The sequence below is a fragment of the Dermochelys coriacea genome, chromosome 9, assembly GCF_009764565.3.
Source record: "Dermochelys coriacea isolate rDerCor1 chromosome 9, rDerCor1.pri.v4, whole genome shotgun sequence".
NCBI lineage: Eukaryota > Metazoa > Chordata > Testudines > Dermochelyidae > Dermochelys > Dermochelys coriacea.
The window spans coordinates 323,760-347,865 of NC_050076.1; the positions used below are offsets into that span (position 1 = coordinate 323,760).

Sequence of the window (24,106 nt, forward strand, 5' to 3'; positions counted from 1 at the left end):
GTGTCAATACAGAAAGCTGAGAGGAGTGCGCAGAATCCTGTCCAATTTGGAGGGAATATCTGGCACTGGGTGCAGCTCAGCATGAAGTGGCTTTAATCCAGAGGACTGAAGCAAAGCAAGAAAGAAGAAAAAGTTTTGTAGTGATAATCAAGGTGGCCCATTAAAACAGTTGACAAGAAGGTGTGAGGATACTTAACATAGATTCAATTTGTGTAATGACCCATATTATAATTATAATAATTATAATATTGAATCTATTTCCCTGTGTTAAGTAGCCTCACACTTTCTTGTCAACTGTCTAAATGGGCCATCTTGATTATCACTACAAAAGTTTTTTTCTCCTGCTGATAATAGCTCATCTTAATTCATTAGCCTCTTACAGTTTGCATGGCAACTTCCACCTTCTCTATATGTATGTATATATCTTCTTACTATATGTTCCATTCTATGCATCCGATGAAGTAGGCTGTAGCCCACGAAAGCTTATGCTCTAATAAGTTTGTTAGTCTCTGAGGTGCCACAAGTACTCCTGTTCTTTTTGTAGAAAAATTAAAGTTTTCATAGAATCATAGAATATCAGGGTTGGAAGAGACCTCAGGAGGTCATCTTGTCCAATTCCCTGCTCAAAGCAGGACCAATCCCAAACTACATCATCCCAGCCAGAGCTTTGTCAAGCCTGACCTTAAAAACTACAAAGGAAGGAGATTCCACCACCTCCCTAGGTAACGCATTCCAGTGTTTCACCACCCTCCTAGTGAAATTTTTTTTCCTGCTATCCAACCTAAACCTCCCCCACTGCAATTTGAGACCATTACTCCTTGTCTGCAATCCGCTACCACTGAGAACAGTCTAGATCCATTCTCTTTGTAACCCCCTTTCAGGTAGTTGAAAGCAGCTATCAAATCCCCTCTCATTCTTCTCTTCTGCAGAATAAATAATCCCAGTCCCCTCAGCCTCTCCTCATAAGTCATGTGCTCCAGCCCCCTAATCATTTTTGTTCCCCTCCTCTGGACTCTCTCCCATTTTTCCACATCCTTCTTGTTGTGTGAGGCCCAAAACTGGACACAGTACTCCAGATGAGGCCTCACTGACGCCAAATAGAGGGGAATGATCACATCCCTCGATCTGCTGGCAATGCTCCTACTTATACAGCCCAAACTGTTGTTAGCCTTCTTGGCAACAAGGGCACACTGTTGAATCTGATCCAGCTTCTTGTCCACTGTAACCCCTACGTCCTTTTCTGCAGAACTGCTGCCTAGCCACTCGGTCCCTAGTCTGTAGCAGTACATGGGATTCTTCTGTCCTAAGTGCAGGACTCTGCACTTGTCCTTGTTGAACCTCATCAGATTTCTTTTGGCCTGATTTGTCTAGGTCCCTCTGTATCCTATCTCTACCCTCCAGCGAATCTGCCACTCCTTCCAGTTTACTGTCATCTGCAAACTTGCTGAGGGTGCAATCCACGCTATCTTCCAGATCATTAATGAAGATATTGAACAAAACCGGCCCCTGGACTGACCCTTGGGGCACTCCGCTTGATACCGGCTGCCAACTAGACATGGAGCCATTGATCGCTACCTGTTGAGCCCGATGATCTAGCCAGCTTTCCATCCATTTATAGTCCATTCATCCAGCCCATACTTCTTTAACTTGCTGGCAAGAATTCTATGGGAGACCGTATCAAAAGTTTTCCTAAAGTCAAGGAATAACAAATTCACTGCTTTCCCCTCAACCACAGAGCCAGTTATCTCCTCATAGAAGGCAATTAGATTAGTCAGGCATGACGTGCCCTTGGTGAATCCATGCTAACCTTTCCTGATCACTTTCCTCTCTTCAAAGTGTTTCAGAATTGATTCCTTGAGGAACTGCTTCATTTTTCCAGGGACTGAGGTGAGGCTGACTGGCATGTAGTTCCCCGGATCCTCCTCCTTCCCTTTTTAAAAGATGGGCACTACATTAGCCTTTTTCCAGTCATCCAGGACCAACCCTGATCGCCATGAGTTTTCAAAGTTAATGGCCAATGGCTCTGCAATCACATCTGCCAACTCCTTTAGCACCCTATTCTTTCACTCCTTTATATACATATATGCCTCAGAAAAGTGGTAGGTTATAATGACCTGGACATATAGAAACCAATTTTCAATCTGCACACAATCACAGGGACAGACGTGGTGGGTGGGTGTGTATAAATTGGAATGTGTGTGCAAATGGCCAAATAGCTGCATAAGTGTACATCAGTGCATGCAATTCCCCACATAGCATGCACAAAGTTAAACTTTTTACATGAATATTGGATGTGCAATTGTATGGGCACCTGCATGAAAAGGTTATGTTACTGTGCCAAGTTTTTTAATGTAATATTATTTATAAGACCTAAGAATACTACCACTGAAAGTTTACTAGGAAAATATTTTCCCTTTTTTTTTTCCCAGTTTACTTTGTGCATTTGACAGCGTATATTTTAAAGCCAGAAGGGACCATTAGACCATCTAGTCTGACCACCTATAACAAAGGCCATAGAATTTCACTCAGTTCTCCCTGTCTTGAATCCAATAACTTGTGTTTGACTAAAACATATCTTCTAGAAAGGTCCAATCCAAATCTTGGATTTGAATACTTCAAGTGATGGAAAATCCACTGCTTCCTTGGGTAGTTTGTTTCAATGGTTAATCACCCTCAATGTTAAAAAACTGTATCTAATTTCTAATTTGAATTTATCTGGCTTCAGCTTCCTGCCATTGGTTCTTGTTACATCTTTTCCCACTAGAGTAAAGAGTGAGTGAGTTAGATGAGAAATGAGGATTTTTGAAGCTGAATCCAGCAACCACCTCCACCAGCCCTGGTTTGTTTTTGGTAGCTTTTTTAGCATGGACATATTATTAGAATGGAAGTCTAATGAATTCCAAAGCTTGTGTATGAAGGAACACTTCTACACAGCTGGGAATCACGACAAGATTGCCAGTAACAGACATAAATTTAATATACAACCAGACTACCCTAAGCAACTTGCCAAAGATGGATCTGAGTGGTGTTCAATTTGCAAGGAGGTCACACACCATTTTGATGATGATCAGAATTCAGCATTTTGTCCTTGTGAAAATACTTATACACTAATCAAATCATGTCTCCATCTTGTTATAAATTTAATGGATTGAGCTCCTGAAGTTTCCCACTATGCATCATTTTGTCCAGCCCACAAATCATTTTTGTGGCTCTTCTCAGCACTCTCCAATTTTTGAGCATCCTTTAAAATGTGGACATGGAATTCCAGAATCATTCTTATCAACACAATATCCAAAGGTAAAATCACCTCCCCCTAACTCCTCTGTTTGTACATCCATAAATCACATTAACCCGTTTTGCCACCATATCACACTGGGAACTCATAAGACCCCTAAATCCTTTTCAGAGTCACTGTTTTCCAGGATATAGACCCTCAATCTGTAGTATGGTCTACATTCTTTGTTCCTATATGTATGACCTTGCATTTGGCTGTATTAAAGTGCATTTTGTTTGAATGGACCATCTCACCACGGTATCCAGATCACACTGAATGACTGCCCTCTCCTCATCGTTATTTACCACTTTGCGTCATGTGCAAATTTTATCAGCACTGATTTTTATATTTAATTCCAGATCATTGACGAAAATATTGAATAGTGTCAAGCCTAGAATCACGCCCTGAAAAACCTGTTGTATTAATTTCCAAATTATTACAACAAACCTCAATAGAAACCCCTTCATTTGATGATGATTCCCTACTGACAACTAATTTTTGAGATCTGCCAGTCAGTTCTTAATCTGTTTAACATTTGCTACTCTTATCCTGTATAGTGCTAGTCTAGCATTTTAGGTGTAGTCATTTTCACTATTTTTAGTGTTGTTTCATTTAGCAACAGGGGAGAGAACAACATTTAAAATAGGAAAATGCGATTGTAAAAATTATAACTGAGGTATCTGAAATGACTTTTAACTCATTTTCAGAAACTGCTAGATGTCAAATGGATTGTGCCTGTTTCTTTAAAAAGTCTGGAACTAGAGTAACTAAAGGTGGTTAAACTGCCTAGAAATGGTATGAAAATTATGAGTGTTTTATTATTAAATCAGTTATGAGTAGATATATGTAATTCATATGCAGGCAGGGAAATGTCTATGTCCTACTCTGGTTTAAACTAATAGAACAAATCTGTGCGTTAATGTCTATAATCTATTGCAGTAGAAAGGGAACTTTTTCCCTTTAACTAAAAGAGGTCAAAGTCCAGTTAAAAGGTCTCTAATGGAAATCTGCCATAAAAAAGGAAAACAAAAAATATTTCTGAATTCTGCAACTTGGAAGGGAATAAACTTATTTTTTTTAATAAGTGTCCCTCATTTATTTTTTAAAATTTCAATAAAGAAAAATCATTTTGTAAATCAATGTGTAAAAACTGCACCTCGCCTAAGACCACGTATACTGAGTCTCACTTTAGAGTAATTTTTGTATGAGCAAATTACTAATTCTTAAGATCAAGGACTTGTACAGTCAGCAATGAATGATCCGTAATTATATATTTATTTATTTCAATTTTTAAAACTGCAAATAGACCTATCTAAAGCTCTAGGTGCCCTTACACACATTAATACAATTTAAGTATCAGCAGCATTAAATGATTAATTCAGCAGAAGCTCAGCCAGCCATCTACAAAAGTTCCTTCCAATGTCTTCATTATTGAGGAAGCACACCTTAAACACACCTTCTCCAAAAACCCTACTACAACGATGTTTTTTTGCAGTGTGCCTGGAAGGTCACTGAATTCAGGCTATTTGCAAACAAGGAGGAAGCAAGTCCCCTTCTTTTTAAGAACATAAGAGTGGCCATATTGGGTCAGACTAAAGGTCAATCTAGCCCAGTATCCTGAGACAGTCAGGATTTACTAGTCCTGCCATCTGAAACAAATCTGCTGCCTGAGCTTTTGCAGCTTCTATGTTGGAGAAAAATAACTTTTTCTTTGCCTTCTGCACAGCCAGAACATAAAAGTTAAAAATATTTACGGTGCAGCTCTTCAGCCTCTGCATGACATTTCCACCACCAGTGTACTAGCTCTCTTCCCTCATTTGTTGCATATCATCTGTACACCAGGGTGACCTGTGAAAATGATATTGGCAAAGAGGGCATCTACAGGCCACTTATTCAAAGCTGCAGGATAGAAAAGTACAATAATTTTCTACCAAACTATGGAGGGATTGGTCTGTTAGGGGTTCTCACAACAAATTTTTTGATGGCCTCAGAGTGCGGCCAACAACTCTCGATGGTGGTTGCTATGACAATTTTTCCTAAAATACTTAATTAACTTTAGGAAAAACAAATAAATATGCACATACACATGCCCAAATCATACTGGTTGCTTTATTAGGTTTTTTTTTCCCCATAATAAAAATAATGTATATTTGTATCTATTCTTTAATGGACCTAAACAGAATAGAAACACAAATAAGGTGCTTTGCATGTTCTTGACTTTTGTTGTTGTTGTTTCTTTTGCTTTTTTGGTTGCAGTTTTTTTTAATACTTGCTAGCTAGTGAGTCTGCTGCTGTGAAAAGTGATATTTGAATGTTTGTTAATATCACTTTTTGCAGCAGCAGACTTGCTAGCTAGCTGGGAGGAAGTGAAAAGTGATATCAACAAACATACAAATATCACTTTTCACAGTAGACTGACTCAGCCCTGTCAAGCCAGGTGACAAATTAAGCCTTGCATGGGGAGGTGGGTAGGGAGGCAGCAGGGACCAGGGGTGATCAGGGGGGTGGTGAGCCTGGAGCCCGCTGCTCTGCTTGAAAGCCCAGAGCCTGCTGCCCAGGCCCCGCAGGGCTGAAGCCAGAAGCCTGAGCCCCACGACCTCTGGGAAGGTGGGGAACTCAGATGGACTGTCTGCTCCTCTGGTGTTTGTGATTTCAGAGGGGAGCAGGGCCCAACCCCTCCAGGTGACCCCGGGGGGGCTGCAGCTTCTCCTCCCCAGGAGGCAGTGGCTGCAAGAAAAGCCCTTGATGGCCGTATTTGAAAAATGCTGTTGGTAGAACAAGATTCACCCTAAGAACCCTCTGGAACCTTTTTGGGCCCATTAATCTTTGAGGGTAGACCATTAGAACAGCTCCCTCACCCTGACAAGAGAGATGAACCCCAACCTCAAACCATGAGAGGGAACAATCACTTCATGACAAATGTAAGCTTTCTAGGGACAATGACTGTCTTTTTGTTCTGTGTTTATCCAGTGCCCAGGTGCTATGGTAATACAATCAACCAAACAACCAATCGCCAAGCCTCCAGTTCCAACCCCAAAACCCAAATCTTAAGCGTGGCCAGCTGTCTGAGTTGAGCCAGTACCTATCCGGGATAACCCCACAGTCGTCATGATGGCCATGAAATCCTGAGCTGCTTCAGAAAATTCATCATCTACATGCAAATTCAACATAATCAGTCTTTGCGTTTCCAATGCCAATATAGTGAGAAATTCAGTCAGCTCACTAAGTGACTTGGCAATGCAGCAGAGTGAATGGTACACTAAAAGCAGTGCCATGTTAATTCCATAGTGGAACCCACATACTGAGTGGGCACAGTATCTGATCCCGTTTGGAGAGGGGAACCTTGTATACTTTAGGATGAATGCAATCAGTATGGCCACAACCATAGCAGCATTAGTGAGCACAACTAGAATAAATCAGCAAAACAGTTTATAGGTCTTATGGAAATATTCACTAGTATTAAAAATATTTTTAGATTTACATTTATTTCTTGGAACATCACACTGACATTTTGATCATTTACACATAAAATGTTAACTTTCCTGATTAACTAACCTGAACTCATCAATTAAAGTTGGATTAACCACTCCTTACCTGGTAATTTCCTCATCTCCAACCATTCCCTTGGGAATTGGGGAATATCTTCCTGGTGATGATGGTGGCAAAGATTGTCCCAGGTAGGTAGCTGGACTGATATGGTTATCCACTGGCTGAGAATAAGCTTAAAATAAAAGAAGTGTTTAGGTGATTTAAAAAAATGTAAAAATACTTGTGCAAATGTAAAACATAGTATTATAGGGGGTTGTTTTAAAAACAAACATATGTTTCTCTTCAGTCTAATAGTTTATTTAAAATGTCTCAGGTTTAGGATATTGTGCCATCATGGAAGCTAAGCAGATTAATGCAAATTTCCCATATTGTTTCCTCCCCTATGTAAATGAGTAAGTCAAATAATTGTCAATTTGCTTGACTATAATTGCAAACAGTCTTTTTTATTTATGCATTTATTTTTTAAATAACAAGCATTGCAAATAATAAGCACCAGTGAGGACAGGAATTATTTTTTTTTTGGCTAAGTGGCTATAACTTTATTGAACCTAAGATCTAAAAGCAACCTGTCCTGGTAGCAGTGAAAAGAGGTGGGGATTTAAGACTACTGCTACTGCAGGCTGTCACCAGTTTCCCACCCTTTTAGTACATAGATCCAGAACATCCTAACATTTCCTAGGCCCACCTGGCTAACCTGATTCCCAGACCTAAACAAAACCATGGTATCCTGCACAGCCACTGCATGAGGCAATTCCCGGGCCTTGTGCAAGTGCCCTGTAGGTCTCTGCAAATCCAGCCTTCTCCTCTGGTGAAGCTGATGCCATATTCACAAGAAAAGGAAGGAGAATTAGTCCAGCTCCTGACATCTATGGGATTGGGAGCACCAATCACCCCCATATTCATTTTATGTCAACTGTGTGACAATCTCATCCATGCTGCCAGCACCGGCTACCACATATTTACAGATTCATAGATTTTTAAGGTGTGAAGGGACTATTATGATCATCTAGTCTGACCTCCTGCCTAGCGCAGGCCAGAGACACTCATGAAGTGATTTCTGCATCAAGCACATTCACTCTGACTGAACTATAGCACAGCTGTTAGAAAAACATACAATCTTATTCTGCTAGGTAAGAGATTGAAGTCCAAGACCTCCATGGTATCATTCTCTGAAATGCTTCCAGTTCCACACGCAGGGCCAGTTAGACAGGCAGAACTGCAGGGTCTCAATGCGTAGATGAGATGATGATGTAGGGAGGAGGGGTTTTGATTAGGAACGGGGGAAACTTTTGAGAAAGGGGGAGCCTACACAGGAAGGATGGGCTTCACCTAAACCAAAATGGAATCAGATTGCTGGCACTTAAAATTAAAAAGGTCGTAGAGCAGTTTTTAAACTAAGGGCTGGAGGAAAGCCGACAGGTATGGAGGAGCATGTGGTTCAGACAGAGACATCCTTTAGGGAAGGATCTATTACTGGAGATTCTCTATGTCCCAGTAAGGAGGAGAGGATGGAAGATAAAATACAGGTAGGATCTGATGAGAAACAGTCAAATGAAAAAAAGTCCCATTCAATTACATCATGTAATGGGAGACAGCTAAAAAGTGGCAAGTTTTTAAAGTGCTTATATACAAATGCTAGAAGTCTAAATAAGAAGATGGATGAACTAGAGTGCCTCGTATTAAATGAGGATATTAATATAATAAGCATCACAGAAACTTGGTGAAATGAGGATAATCAATGGGACACAGTAACATCCGGGTACAAAATATATCGGACAGACAGAACAGGTCGTGCTGGTGGGGGAGAGGCACTATATGTGAAAGAAAGCACAGAATCAAATGAAGTAAAAATCTTAAATGAACCAAACTCTAGAATCTCTATAGACTGTAATTCCATGCTCGAATAATAAGAATACAGCAGTAGGGACTACCGACCCCCTGTCCAAGATGGTGATAGTGACTGTGAAATGCTCAGGGAGATTAGAGAGGCTCTAAAAATAAAAACTCAATAAAAATGGGGGATTTCAATTATCCCCATATTGACTGGCTATGTCACCTCAGGATGGGATGCAGAGATACCTTAAATGACTGCTTAAATGATTGCTTCTTGGAGCAGCTAGTCCTGGAACCCATAAGAGGAAAGTCAATTCTTGATTTAGTCCTAAGTGGAACACAGGATCTGGTCTAAAAGGTGAATACAGCTGAACGGTTTGGTAATAGTGACCATAATGTAATTAAATTTAACATCCCTGTGGTGGGGAAAACACCACAGTAGCCCACCACGGTAGCATTTAATTTCAGAAAGGGGGATTCCACAAAAATGAGGAAGTTAGTTCAACAGAAATTAAAAGATGCTGTGCCAAAAGTGAAATCCCTGCAAGCTGCATGGAAACATTTTAAAGACACCATAACAGAGGCTCAACTTAAATGTATACCCCAAATTAAAAAACAGAGAACCAAAATAAGTTCCACCATAGCTAAACAGCGAAGTAAAAGAAGAAGTGAGAGACAAAAAGCATCCTTTAAAAGTGTAAGTTAAATCCTACTAAGGAAAATAGAAAGGAACATGAACTCTGGCAAATTAAGTGTAACAATATAATTAGGAAGGCCAACAAAGAATTTGAAGAACAGCTAGCCAAAGACTCAAAAAGTAACAGCAAAAAATTGTTAAGTACATCAGAAGCAGGAAGCCTGCTAAACAACCAGTGGGGCCACTGGACAATCAAGATGCTAAAGGAGCACTCAAGGACAATAAAGCCATCGCGGAGAAACTAAATTCTTTGCATTCATTTTCACATCTGAGGGTGCAAGGGAGATTTCAATACCTGAGCCATTTTTTTTAGGTGACAAATCTGAGAAAGTGTCTCAGACTAAGGTGTAATTAGAGTGGGTTTTGGATCAAATTGATAAACTAATAATAAGTCACCAGGACCAGACGGTATTCACCCAAGAGTTCTGAAGGAATTCAAATGTGAAACTGCAGAACTGCAAACTGTGATATGTAACCTCATTTAAGTCAGCTTCTATACCAGATGACTGCAGTATTGTTAATGTGATGACAATTTTTAAAAAAGGGCTCCAGAGGCGATCCCAGCAATTACAGGCCGGTAAGCCTAACTTCACTACTGGGCAAACTGGTTGAAACTATAGTAAAGAACAGAATTGTCAAACATACAGATGAACATGATTTGTTGGGGAAGAGTCAACATGGTTTTTGTAAAGGGAAATCATGTCTCACCAATCTATTAGAATTCTTTGAAGGGGTTAACAAGCATGTGAACAATGGTGATCCAGTGGACACAGTGTTATGAGACTTGCAGAAAGCTTTTAACAAGGTCCCGCACTAAAGGCTATTAAGCAAAGTACGCTGTCATGGGATAAGAAAAAGTCCTCTCATGGATCAGCAACTGGCTAAAAGATAATAAACAAAGGGTAGGAATAAATGGTCAATTTTCAGAATGGAGACAGGTAAACAGTGGTGTCCTCCAAGGGTCTGTACTGGGACCAGTCCTATTCAATATATTCATAAATGATCTTGAAAAAGGGACAAACAGCAAGGTTGTAAAATTTGCAGATGAAGCAAAACTATTCAAGATAGTTACGTCCAAAGCCGACTGTGAAGAGCTACAAAGGGATCTCACAAAAATGGGTGACTGGGCAACAAAATGGCAAATGAAATTCAATGTTGATAAATGCAAAGTAATGCATATCGGAAAACATAATCCCAACTATACATATAAAATGATGGGGTCTAAATTAGCTGTTACCACTCAAGAAAGAGATCTTGACGACAATGTGGATAGGTCTCTGAAAATATCCACTCAATATGCAGCAGCAGTCATAAAAGTGAACAGAATGTTGGAAATCATTTAGAAAGGGATAGATAATAAGACAGAAAACATCACATTGTGTTGAATACTGTGTGCAGATGTGGTCGCCCCATCTCAAAAAAAGATATATTGTAACTGGAAAAGGTTCAGAGAAGGGCAAAAAAAATGATTAGGGGTATGGAACAGCTTTCATATGAGAACAGATTAATAAGACTGGGACTTTTCATCTTGGAGACAACTAAGGGGGGGATATGATTGAGGTCTATAAAATCACGACTGATGTGGAGAAAATAAATAAGGATGTGTTATTTACTCCTCATAACACAAGAACTAGGTGTCACCAATGAAATTAATAGGCAGCAGGTTTAAAACAAACAAAAGGAAGTATTTCTTCACTCAACACACAGTCAACCTGTGGCAGTCTTTGCCAGAGGATGTTGTGAAGGCCAAGACTATAACAGGGCTCAAAAGAACTAGATAAATTCATGAAGGATAGGTCCATCAGTGGCTTTTAGCCAGCATAAGCAGGGATGGTGTCCTGTTTGCCAGAAGCTGGGAATGGGTGACAGGGGATGGATCACTTGATGATTACCTGTTCTGTTCATTCCCTCTGAAGTACCTGTCATTGGCCACTGTCGGAAGAAAGGCTACTGGACTAGATGGACCTTTGGTCTGATCCAGTATGGACATTCTTATGTTCTTAATTTAAAGATTTTAATTGATGGAGAAACTACTACACCCTTAGGTAAGTTATTCCAGTGGTTAACTCTACTCACTGTAAACATTTTTCACCTTATTTCTAGTCTGACTACGTCTAGCTTCATCTTCCATCCATTAGATCTTGTCATGCCACTGACTGCTTGCATTTGACTGTATTAAAATGCCTGTTCTTCAAATAAACTCACCTTACCATCTGTCATCATTCCATAAGAATGACTATACTGGGTCACATCATGGTCCATTTAACCCAGTATCCTGTCTCTGACAATGGCCAGTGCCAGATGCTTCTGGCAGTAGGAGCTTTATGGACGTCCAACAGATTGGCTAACTGCCTTTGATGGGACTATCCTCCACAAATTTATCTAATTGTTTTTTTAACCTAGTTATATTTTTGGCCTTCACAACATCCCATGGCAATGAGTCCCATTGGTTGATTATGCTCCATGTGAAGAAGAACTTACTCCCCTACCCGCCCCACCACCTGCCTATTAATTTCAGCAGGTGAATCCTGGTTCGTGTTATGTGAAAGGGTCAATAGCTCCTTCTCTATTTACTTTCTCCATACCACTCGTGATTTTATAGACCATGATTCTTTTCCACTCTACCCATTTTTGTGTGAGAGGCAGCATGAACTAGGCCCCGAGGTCCTCTGCTGGAAGACTTGTGGTCCTGCCACACCCCACCCCAGAAAAGAGCAGTAGAGAGGTCCTCCAGGCTGCCTAGAGCGGCTGTGTGGGAAGCAGGCAATCAGGGTCCAGCAGGTCAGTATAAGAAAAGCTGCACGGCCAGAGCGAGTTCCTTGCTCGAGCTGGAGGAGAGTGGATGGTGCTCCAGGCTGGCTGCTAGGACTCCACAAGGACAAGGCCCTGAGGTAAGGGTGAACATCATATGGGAGCCATGGGGAAGTGGCCCAGGGAATTATAGCAGCAACACAGTTTATTTAAAGGGACATTGCGAACAGCTGCTATCTATAGGGTCCCTGGGCTGGCACCTGGAATAGAGGGTGGGCCTGCCCCCTCCCCCCCACCAGCCACTGGGGAAAGTGGCCTGGACTTTGAGGCATCCCAGAAGGGAAACTGAACCATAGTGGCCCAGCTGAAGAGCTGAGGCCAGAAAGGCCCTGAGATGGCAAAGACACTGCCTCCAGGGAAGGAACCCTGGGGCACTGCTCTATTCCGGAGCAGGGACAAACTGAGAGAGACATCACAGAGGGCACTGAGAGAGGCATCTGTTGGACTTATATCCCAAAAGGGATTTCCGTTGCTTTTATCTCACAGACACAGATTGTGTATAACTTGGCAGGAGGGCTGAGTCACTGAAGACTCACCACAAACAGAGAGAGAGTGCAAGCACATGCACTCGACCCGGGGGCGCTTGTGAGAGATGAGTGCGACCTCATTACAGTGTCCTTTGCACATTTTACCAGTGGTGATTTTATATATTAATCTGATCATTAACTGAATAGTACGGTGCCAAAAACAGATCCTTGAGGAACTACAATAGGAACAACCCATTGGTTGATGATCCTCATTTACAATTACTTTTCTAGATCTTTACAGGTTTCAGAGTAGCAGCCGTGTTAGTCTGTATTCGCAAAAAGAAAAGGAGTACTTGTGGCACCTTAGAGACTAACAAATTTATTGGAGCATAAGCTTTCGTGAGCTACAGCTCACTTCATCGGATGCATTTGGTGGAAAAAAACCAAATTTTTCCACCAAATGCATCCGATGAAGTGAGCTGTAGCTCACGAAAGCTTATGCTCTAATAAATTTGTTAGTCTCTAAGGTGCCACAAGTACTCCTTTTCTTTTTTCTAGATCTGTCAGTTAACCAGTTTTTAATCAATTTAATCATTAATTATACTGCCTTCCTTTTATTCTTTACCAACTTCTTTGTGTATCAGCCTTTCCATGATTTTGCTGGGGACTGAAGTCAAGCTATCTGGCCTATAGTAACCGAAGTCATCCCAGTTACCCCTTTAAAATACTGGCACAACATTAGCTTTGCTTCAGTCCTCTGGAACTTTCTCAACATTCCAAAATTTGTTAAATATCAACATCAATGTGTCAGAGAGAGTGCCTCTACTCGCTATTTTAAAACTGTTGGGTGCAAGTTTTCTAGTCCAGAAGATTTAAAAGTGTTTAATGTCAGCAATCACTGTTTAATAGTTACTGTTGAAATAGAAGATAATTTATTATCACTGTAAGCTGTGAATAAGCCATCCAGCTTCTTTCCAAATATAGACCAGAAATATTTATTTAACACTTCAGCCTTTACTATATGATTACTGACAGTTTTACTATATCTAGTAACAGGCGTATAACATTCCTAGGGTTTCTTTGGTTACTGTTATATAAAAACGTTCCTTCTTATTGTCCTTAACCCTAATGGCCATCGCTTTTTCTTTGATACTTCTAGCCTCAAGCTTAGCTGGCACACCTCACCAGATGCCAGGACTCTGCATATGATATTACTACATCCAAGAGCTCTACACCATCTAGACATCGTAGAATATCAAGGTTGGAAGGGACCTCAATAGGTCATCTAGTCCAACCCCCTATTAGTTAGAGACACTTGCAAGAGATGTGCTTCCATGTTGATGTCCAGTCTCTGGCTGCGTGGGCAAAAACCTCCCACTGGCTCATCAGTGTAATTCATCAGGCAACTACCATCAATTTGTGCGCACCTCATCAAATGGTAACCACAGGTTGTATGATATCAGCACAGGCAATGGAATGGCCACCTAAATCTGGGCAGATCCTCTTGGTTTTCTGAAACAGCAGCATGTTGCTCTTGAATACAACTACATTAGCATCTGTAAGCCAGGCATGATGAACCTGAACATGCATGAGTGGGACTGAGGCTGAAGTTTATCAATCAAGAGAATCTATACATTAAAGCCACCTACGGAAGGCCATCCTTGATCTGTGGTGCTGAACTGTGGGTATCCTGAAATCCCACTTGGTACACCATGCCCCATAATCCTCATAGAAAAGGTAGGCTTCTGATTTTTCCCATCATTCCCTCCTGCAAAGCTAGGGAAAGGGTACAGAGAATAGATACAGTTCCTTAGCAAATTCAGACTAGGGAAAAGTGCTAAGCAAAGGCATGCTTGTTACTGGCAAGAGGCCTGAGCATGCGTGACTGAACTCTGAAAGCATGATGAAAGTGATCTTTTCGGACGCAGAACTGCATTGGAGCACAACCCCCAATGGGGTTTGTGGCACCGGTGGGCCTGGCCTGGATTTCTCTTTCCCAACACTGAGAATTGGGGATTCTGTCACATATTGTTGCACCCGGCCAGAAGTGACTTGCACTGTTTGCTTTGTTCTGAAATTATTGGTGAAAGAATAGGGTTGATTTTATGTCAGGGCTAAGGTTGCTGTGTTCTGACGTGCATTAAACCACTTTTAACACAAAGAATATTTACTGCATGGGCTGTGTAATATTTACGATGTCCTTAACTTCCTACTTCCTTGCTTTTCAGAGCGTAGGTTTTGTAAATGATGTGACAGGTAAACATACTGTTGTCATTCAGCAACCATAACTGGTTCTTTAAACAGAGCAGTTTGTTTTCAGAATTTCCAAGTTGCCCAATATGTGCACATATGTCTATTTTTACAAAAATCTCTTTCTCACACCCTTGTCATTTTTCTTTTTTTTTTGTAGTAAGGACACAATAAAAAAAATTAAATAAGTGGGATGCGATATATCCTCAGATTAAGCAAGTGAGTGGTGCTGACCAAACTAATAATCTCTCCTGAAGAGCCTGAGCCCTGCTTAATTCAAAACAACCCTGACAAGATTACACATTTATATATGGCTACATTAGCCACACACACATTACCAGAACCTACATTCACTTAGCCCTGGTCTACACCATAAGGTTAGGTCAAATTTAGCCGCATTAGGTTGATTTTATAAGCAATGCAGCTACACAACCAACCCTATTCCGTCGACCTAAAGGGCTCTTAAAATCGACTGCTGTACTCCTCCCCGGTGAGGGGAGTAGCGCTAAAATAGTCCAGACGCAGTGTTGTGCTATTTAGGATAGTCCAGACGCAGTGTTGTGCAATTTGATGGTATTGGCCTCTGGGAGCTATCCCAGAGTGCTCCAATGTGACAGCTCTGGACAGCACTTTCAACTCTGATGCACTAGCCAGGTACACAGGAAAAACCCCGGGAACTTTTGAATTTCATTTCCTCTTTGGTCAGTGTGGTGAGCTCATAGCACAGGTTATCATGCAGTTCCAGAACTGCAAATGAGCTCCAGCATGGACTGAATGAGAGACACTGGATCTGAACGCTGCATGGGGAGAAGAATCTGTGCAGGCAGAACTCCAATCAAAAAGAAGATTTCAGAATAGCAGCCGTGTTAGTCTGTATTCGCAAAAAGAAAAGGAGTACTTGTGGCACCTTAGAGACTAACAAATTTATTTGAGCATAAGCTTTCGTGAGCTACAGTTCACTTCATCGGATGCAACCAAAAGAAGAAATGCTAATATATATGCCAAAATCACACAGGGCATGGTGGAGAGAGATTACACCAGGGGGACACAGCAGTGTTGCGTGAAAGTTAAGAAGCTGAGGCAATACTACCAAACGGCAAAGGAGGCAAATGGTTGCTCTGGGTCACAGCCCCATACATGCTGTTTCTATAATCAGCTGCATGGCATTCTAGGGGGAACCCTACCACTACCCCACCACTGTCCATAGACACCTTCAAGGGGGGAGTCTCAAGCAACATGGAGGAGGATTTTGTGAATGAGGAAGAGGAGGAGGAGGAAGAGGAGAACGTGCAGCAGGCAAGTGGAGAATCCATTCTCCCCGGCAACCAGGACCTTTTCATCATCCTGGAGCCAATACCCTCCCAAGGCGGGTTCCCGGACCCTGAAGGCAGAGAAGGCATGTCTGGTCAGTGAACATTTGTTACTATACTACAGGGGTTAAAAGCAATTGTGTTTAATGTTTGATTTGCCCTGAAGAACTGGGATGCATTCACGGCCAGTACAGCCATTGGAAAAATCTGTTAACATGTCTGGGGATGGAGCGGGAATCCTCCAGGGACATCTCCATGAAGCTCTCCTGGAGGTACTCTGAAAGCCTTTGCAGAAGGTTTCTGGGGAAGGCTGCCTTATTTCGTCCTCCACGGTAGGATACTTTACCATGCCAAGACAGTAGCAAGTAGTCTGGAATCACTGCAGCACAAAGCATGGCAGTGAATGGTCCTGGGTTTTGGTAGTATTCATGCAACAGTCAGCCTTTATCTTTCTGTGTCAGCTTCCAGAGAGTGATATAGGGGGATTTTTGTAAGGGAACAGTAAAAGGACTCCATTCATGCTGGACTGTTTGTGCTTGGCTAAAAGGGATCATCCTGGAGAATAGCCATGTGGTGGGGGCAGGAGTGTGCTGCACATCCAACCCAAAACCACAGCCCCTCCTTTTAAATGGCAAACCCAACCAGCATTGCTTGCTATGGGAAAGGAGGGTGCTGCAGTCTGAAACCATTCCCACATGTTATGAAGGCGGAAGAAGTCAACCCCACATACCCTTTGGCTTACCATGGCTGCCTGGAAACGGAATTCTGTTTCCCAGCTGTGTGTGATGTATCACTATACCAGCAGGTGCTCAATATAAAAGATAAAATGTGACCTTATCCCTAAAGCACATGTGCTGTGTACTGTGAATTGCTTGATTCAGTGTGAAAGTCTCCCTTTTGTTCTCAGAAATGTATCTTATATTTTACTCTCCCTTTTTATCCCCCCAGGTGCAAATGTTTCTATGCTCCCCGTATCATCTCCATACCTGAGGTTATCACAGATTAGAAGACAAAAAAATGCACTTGTGATGACATGTTTTCTGAGCTCATGCAGTCCTCCCACACGGATAGGGCACAGCTTAATGCATGGAGGCATTCAGTGGCAGAGGCCAGGAAAGCATAAAGTGAGTGTGATCAGAACTCGCAGGACGCGATGCTGAGGCTAATGGTGGAGCAAACGGACATGATCAGGCGTCTGGTGGAGCTGCAGGAAAGGCAACAAGAGCACAGACTGCTGCTGCATCCATCGTATAACCGCCTGCCCTCCTCGCCAAGTTCCATATCCCCCTCACCAGATGCACAAGAACGTGGGGGGGGGAGGCTCCAGGCACCCAGCCCTCCACTCCAGAGGATGGCCCAAGCAACAGAAGGCTGTCATTCAAACAGCTTTGATTTATAGTGTGGCTGCAATAAGCAATGTAGCCTTGTCCTTCCCTCCTCCCCGACCCCACCCAGGGTACCTTGTCAGTGATCTCCCTTTTTAAAAAATAAATAAAGAATGCATGGATTCAAAACAATACGGACTTTATTTCCTTTGCCAACTGTGGTCGAAGTGGGGTGGAGGATTGGCTTACAGGGAAGTAAATTCAACAAAGGGGGCGGTTTTGCATCAAGGAGAAATGGACATAACTGTCACACTGTAGCCTGGCCAGTCATGAAACTATTTTTCAAAGCCTCTCTGATGTGCAGCACGCCAAGCTGTGCTCTTCTAATCGCCCTGGTGTCTGGCTGCTCAAAATTGGCCGACAGGTGATTTGCCTCAATCTCCCACCCCGCCATAAACATCTCCCCCTTACTCTCACAGATATTGTGGAGCACACAGGAAGCAGCCATAACAATGGGAATATTGGTTGTGCTGAGGTCTAACCTAGTCAGCAAACAGTGCCAGCGAGCTTTTAAATGTCCAAAGGCACATTCTGCACTTACTCAGCCTATAGTTGAATGGCTCTTTACTACTGTCCATGTTGCCTGGGTACGGCTTCATGAGCCATGGGAGCAAGGGGTAGGCTGGGTCCCCAAGGATAACTATTGGCATTTCAACATCCCAAATGATAATTTTCTGGTTTGGAAAGTAAGTCCCTTCTTGCAGCTGTTCGAACAACTTGGAGTTCCTAAAGATGCGAGCGTCATGCACATTTCCCTGGCCATCCCACACTGAAGTCGGTGAAACGTCCCTTGTGATCCACCAGAGCTTGCAGCACCATTGAGAAGTACACCTTGAGGTTTATGTACTGGTTGGCAAGGTGGCCTGGTGCCAAGATAGGGATATGCGTTCTGTCTATCGCCCCACAACAGTTAGGGAACCCCACTGCAGCAAAGCCATTCAGTATGACCTGCACATTTCTCAGAGTCACTACCCTTGTTAGCAGAAGGTCACTGATTGCATTGGCTATTTGGATCAGAGCAGCCGCCACTGTAGATTTGCCCACTCTGAACAGATTCCTGACTGACCAGTAGCAGTCATGTGTTGCAAGCTTCCACAGGGCTATCGCCGCTCACTTCTCAACTGTCAGGGCAGCTCTCATCTTGGTATTCCTGCGCTTCAGGGCGGAGGGAAGCAACTGACAAAGTTCCATGCAAGTGGCCTTACGCATGCAAAAGTTTTGCAGCCACTGTGAATCATCCCATACCTGCAACACTATGTGGTCCCACCAGTCTGTGCTTGCTTGCCAGGCCCAGAATTGGCGTTCCACTGTATCAACCTGCCCCACTGCCGCCATGATGTCCCAATTGACACATCCTGTGCTTTCAGGAACATCTGTGTCCATGTCCTCCTCATAATTGTCCTTGTGCTGGCGTCCCCTAGCTAGATTCTGCACATACTGCAGGATAATGTGCGAGGTGTTTACAATGCTCACAACAGCAGCAGTGAACTGAGCGGGCTCCATGATTGCCGTGATATGGCATCTGCCAGGGTAACCCAGGAAAAAAGGCATGAAACAATTGTTTGCCGTTGCTTTCACCGAGGGAGGGAGATAGGGAAGGAGGGGAGACTGACAACATGTACCCAAAACCACCCGTGACAATGTTTTTGCCCCATTGAACATTGGGAGCTTAACCCAGAATTCCAATGGGCAGCGGGGACTGTGGGATAGCTACCCACAGTGCACCTCTCCGTGAGTCAATGCTAGCCACGGCATTGAGGACGCACTCCACCGACCTACTGCGCTTAGTGGGGACATACACAATCGACTGTATAAAATCGCTTTCTAAAGATCGACTTCTATAAAACTGACCTAATCTCGTAGTGTAGACATACCATTAGAATGTTGATAAACTGCTCTTAAAAAGTCTTAGAGAATTAAAGCAAATCCACAAGGATGTTGATAATTTGGAGAGGGTTCAGAAAAGAGCCATAAAATGATTAAAGAATTAGAAAACATACCTTATTATGATAAAAGAAAAGGAGTACTTGTGGCACCTTAGAGACTAACAAATTTATTTAAGCATAAGCTTTCGTGAGCTACAGCTCACTTCATCGGATGAAGTGAGCTGTAGCTCACGAAAGCTTATACTCAAATAAATGTTTCAGAGTAGCAGCCGTGTTAGTCTGTATTCGCAAAAAGAAAAGGAGTACTTGTGGCACCTTAGAGACTAACAAATTTATTAGAGCATAAGCTTTCGTGAGCTACAGCTCACTTCATCGGATGCATTTGGTGGAAAAAACAGAGGAGAGATTTATATACACACACACAGAGAACATGAAACAATGGGTTTATCATACACACTGTAAGGAGAGTGATCACTTAAGATAAGCCATCACCAGCAGCAGGGGGGGAAAGGAGGAAAACCTTTCATGGTGACAAGCAAGGTAGGCTAATTCCAGCAGTTAACAAGAATATCAGAGGAACAGTGGGGGGGGGGGGGTGGGAGGGAGAAATACCATGGGGAAATAGTTTTACTTTGTGTAATGACTCATCCATTCCCAGTCTCTATTCAAGCCTAAGTTAATTGTATCCAGTTTGCAAATTAATTCCAATTCAGCAGTCTCTCGTTGGAGTCTGTTTTTGAAGCTTTTTTGTTGAAGTATGGCCACTCTTAGGTCTGTGATCGAGTGACCAGAGAGATTGAAGTGTTCTCCAACTGGTTTTTGAATGTTATAATTCTTGACGTCTGATTTGTGTCCATTCATTCTTTTACGTAGAGACTGTCCAGTTTGGCCAATGTACATGGCAGAGGGGCATTGCTGGCACATGATGGCATCTATCACATTGGTAGATGCGCAGGTGAACGAGCCTCTGATAGTGTGGCTGATGTGATTAGGCCCTATGATGGTATCCCCTGAATAGATATCTGGACAGAGTTGGCAACGGGCTTTGTTGCAACCATCAACCTCAGCCTGGACCAGTCCACACAAGAGATCCACTTCCTGGACACTACGGTGCTAATAAGCGATGGTCACATAAACACCACCCTATATCGGAAACCTACTGACCGCTATTCCTACCTACATGCCTCTAGCTTTCATCCAGATCATACCACTCGATCCATTGTCTACAGCCAAGCGCTACGATATAACCGCATTTGCTCCAACCCCTCAGACAGAGACAAACACCTACAAGATCTCTATCATGCATTCCTACAACTACAATACCCACCTGCTGAAGTGAAGAAACAGATTGACAGAGCCAGAGAGTACCCAGAAGTCACCTACTACAGGACAGGCCCAACAAAGAAAACAACAGAACGCCACTAGCCATCACCTTCAGCCCCCAACTAAAACCTCTCCAACGCATCATCAAGGATCTACAACCTATCCTGAAGGACGACCCATCACTCTCACACATCTTGGGAGACAGACCAGTCCTTGCTTACAGACAGCCCCCCAATCTGAAGCAAATACTCACCAGCAACCACACACCACACAACAGAACCACTAACCCAGGAACCTATCCTTGCAACAAAGCCCGTTGCCAACTCTGTCCACATATCTATTCAGGGGATACCATCATAGGGCCTAATCACATCAGCCACACTATCAGAGGCTCGTTCACCTGCGCATCTACCAATGTGATAGATGCCATCATGTGCCAGCAATGCCCCTCTGCCATGTACATTGGCCAAACTGGACAGTCTCTACGTAAAAGAATGAATGGACACAAATCAGACGTCAAGAATTATAACATTCAAAAACCAGTTGGAGAACACTTCAATCTCTCTGGTCACTCGATCACAGACCTAAGGGTGGCTATCCTTCAACAAAAAAGCTTCAAAAACAGACTCCAACGAGAGACTGCTGAATTGGAATTAATTTGCAAACTGGATGCAATTAACTTAGGCTTGAATAGAGACTGGGAATGGATGAGTCATTACACAAAGTAAAACTATTTCCCCATGGTATTTCTCCCTCCCACCCCACCCCCCACTGTTCCTCTGATATTCTTGTTAACTGCTGGAATTAGCCTACCTTGCTTGTCACCATGAAAGGTTTTCCTTCTTTCCCCCCCCTGCTGCTGGTAATGGCTTATCTTAAGTGATCACTCTCCTTACAGTGTGTATGATAAACCCATTGTTTCATGTTCTCTGTGTGTGTATATAAATCTCTCCTCTGTTTTTTCCACCAAATGCATCCGATGAAGTGAGCTGTAGCTCACGAAAGCTTATGCTCTAATAAATTTGTTAGTCTCTAAGGTGCCACAAGTACTTCTTTTCTTTACTCAAATAAATGTTAGTCTCTAAGGCGCCACAAGTACTCCTTTTCTTTTTGCAAATAAAGACTAACACGGCTGCTACTCTGAAACCTCTTATTATGATAGACTCAAGAAGCTCAATCTATTTAGCTTAAGAAAGAGAAGGTTAACGGACTGATAACAGTCTCAAAGTACCTACATGGGGAACAAATATTTGATAATGGCCTCTTCAATCTAGTGGAGAAAGGTACTACAAGAGCCAATTAAGCAAAACAAATGCAGACAACAAATAAGTAGGGCTGTCAAGAGATTAAAAAAAATTAATTGCGAATAATCATGTGATTTAAAAAAATTAATCATGATTAATCGCACTGTTAAACAATAACAGAATACAATATAATTTAAATATTTGTGGATGTTTTCTACATTTTCAAATATATTGATTTCAATTACAACACAGAATACAAACTGTACTGTTGTCACTTTATATTTATTTTTGATTACAAATATTTTCACTGTAAAAAACACAAGAAATAGTATTTTTCAATTCACCTAATTCAAGTACTGTAGTGCAATCTCTTTATCATGAAAGTTGAACTTACAAATGTAGAATTATGTTTAAAAAAAAACCCCTGCATTCAAAATTAAAACAATGTAAAACTTCAGAGCCTACAAGTCCACTCAGTCCTATTTCTTGCTCAGCCAATTGCTTAGACTAACAAGTTTGTTTACATTTGCAGGAGATAATGTTGCCTGCTTCTTGTTTACAGTGTCATCTGAAAATGAGAACAGGCGTTTGCGTGGAACTGTTGTAGCCAGCGTTGCAAGATATTTACATGCCAGATGCGCTAAAGATTCATATGTCCCTTCATGCTTCAACCACCATTCCAGAGAACATGCATCCATACTGATGATGGGTTCCGCTTGATAACAACCTAAAGCAGTGCAGACAGATATATGTTCATTTTCATCATCTGAGTCAGATGCCACTAGCAGAAGGCTGATTTTCTTTTTTGGTGGTTTGAGTTCTGTAGTTTCCGCAGCGGAATGTTGCTATTTTAAGACTTCTGAAAGCATGCTCCACACCTCATCCCTCTCAGATTTTGGAAGGCACTTCAGATTCTTAAACCTTGGGCCGAGTGCTGTAGCTATCTTTAGAAATCTCACACTGGTACCTTCTTTGCGTTTTGTCAAATCTGTTCTTAAAATGAACAAGTGCTGAGTCATCATCCGAAACTACTATAGCATGAAATATATGGCAGAATGCAGATAAAACAGAGCTGGAGATGTACAATTCTCCCCCAAAGAGTTCAGTCACAAATTTAATTAATGCATTATTTTTTTAATGAGCATCATCAGCATGGAAATATGTCCTCTGGGATGGTGGCCAAAGCATGAAGGGACATACGAATGTTTAGCATATCTGGCACTTAAATACCTTGCAATGACGGCTTCAAAAGTCCAACGTGAACTCCTTTTCTCACTTTCTGGTGATATTTTAAATAAGAAGTAGGCAGCATTATCTCCTGTAAATGTAAACAAACTTGTTTGTCTTAACGATTGACTGAACAAGAAGTAGGACTGAGTAGACTTGTAGGCTCTGGAGTTTTGCATTGTTTTGTTTTTTAGTGCAGTTATGTAACAAAAAAAATCTACATTTGTAAGTTGAACTTTCACAATAAAGAGATTGCACTACAGGATTTGTATGAGGAGAATTGAAAAATAATATTTTATCATTTTTACAATGCAAATATTTATAATAAAAATAATACTATAAAGTGAGCATTGTACACTCTGTATTCTGTGTTGTAATTGAAATCAACATGTTTGAAAATGTAGAACATCAAAAATATTTTATAAATTTCAATTGTTATTCTATTGTTTAACAGTGTAATTAAAACTGCAATTAATTGTGATTAATTTTATTTTTAGTTAATTGTGTGAGTTAACTGCGATTAATCAACAGCTCTACAAATAAGGCATAAATTTTTAACAGTGAGGGTAATTAACAATTGGAACAATTTACCAAGGATCGCAATGGATTCTCCATCACTGGTCATTTTTAAATCAAGATTGTATTATTATTATTTTAAAGATATGCTCTAGTTCAAAAGGGGTTGTTCTGGGGAGGTTCTATGGCCTATGTTATACAGGAGGTAAGACTACACGATCACCATAGTGTCTTCTGGCTTTGGAATCTATGAAGTGTCAGACTCAAGACCAGAACCCACATTGTTTATTTCTAGAGCCACTATGCCAGGATTCCTCCTAGTCAAGTTACTGAA

At 41.8% G+C, this 24,106-nt stretch overlaps 1 protein-coding gene across 28 annotated transcripts in view; it reads right to left on the reverse strand.

Moving 5' to 3' along the window:
- DLG1 (discs large MAGUK scaffold protein 1) overlaps window positions 1-24,106 on the reverse strand; it is a 465,475-nt gene that overhangs the window by 127,337 nt on the left and 314,032 nt on the right. For all 28 annotated transcript variants that reach the window (XM_043492521.1, XM_043492523.1, XM_043492520.1 and 25 more), the window contains one exon: window positions 6,869-6,995. In XM_043492521.1, coding sequence (XP_043348456.1) covers window positions 6,869-6,995 — 127 coding nt within the window. The remainder of the gene's footprint in view (window positions 1-6,868; window positions 6,996-24,106) is intronic.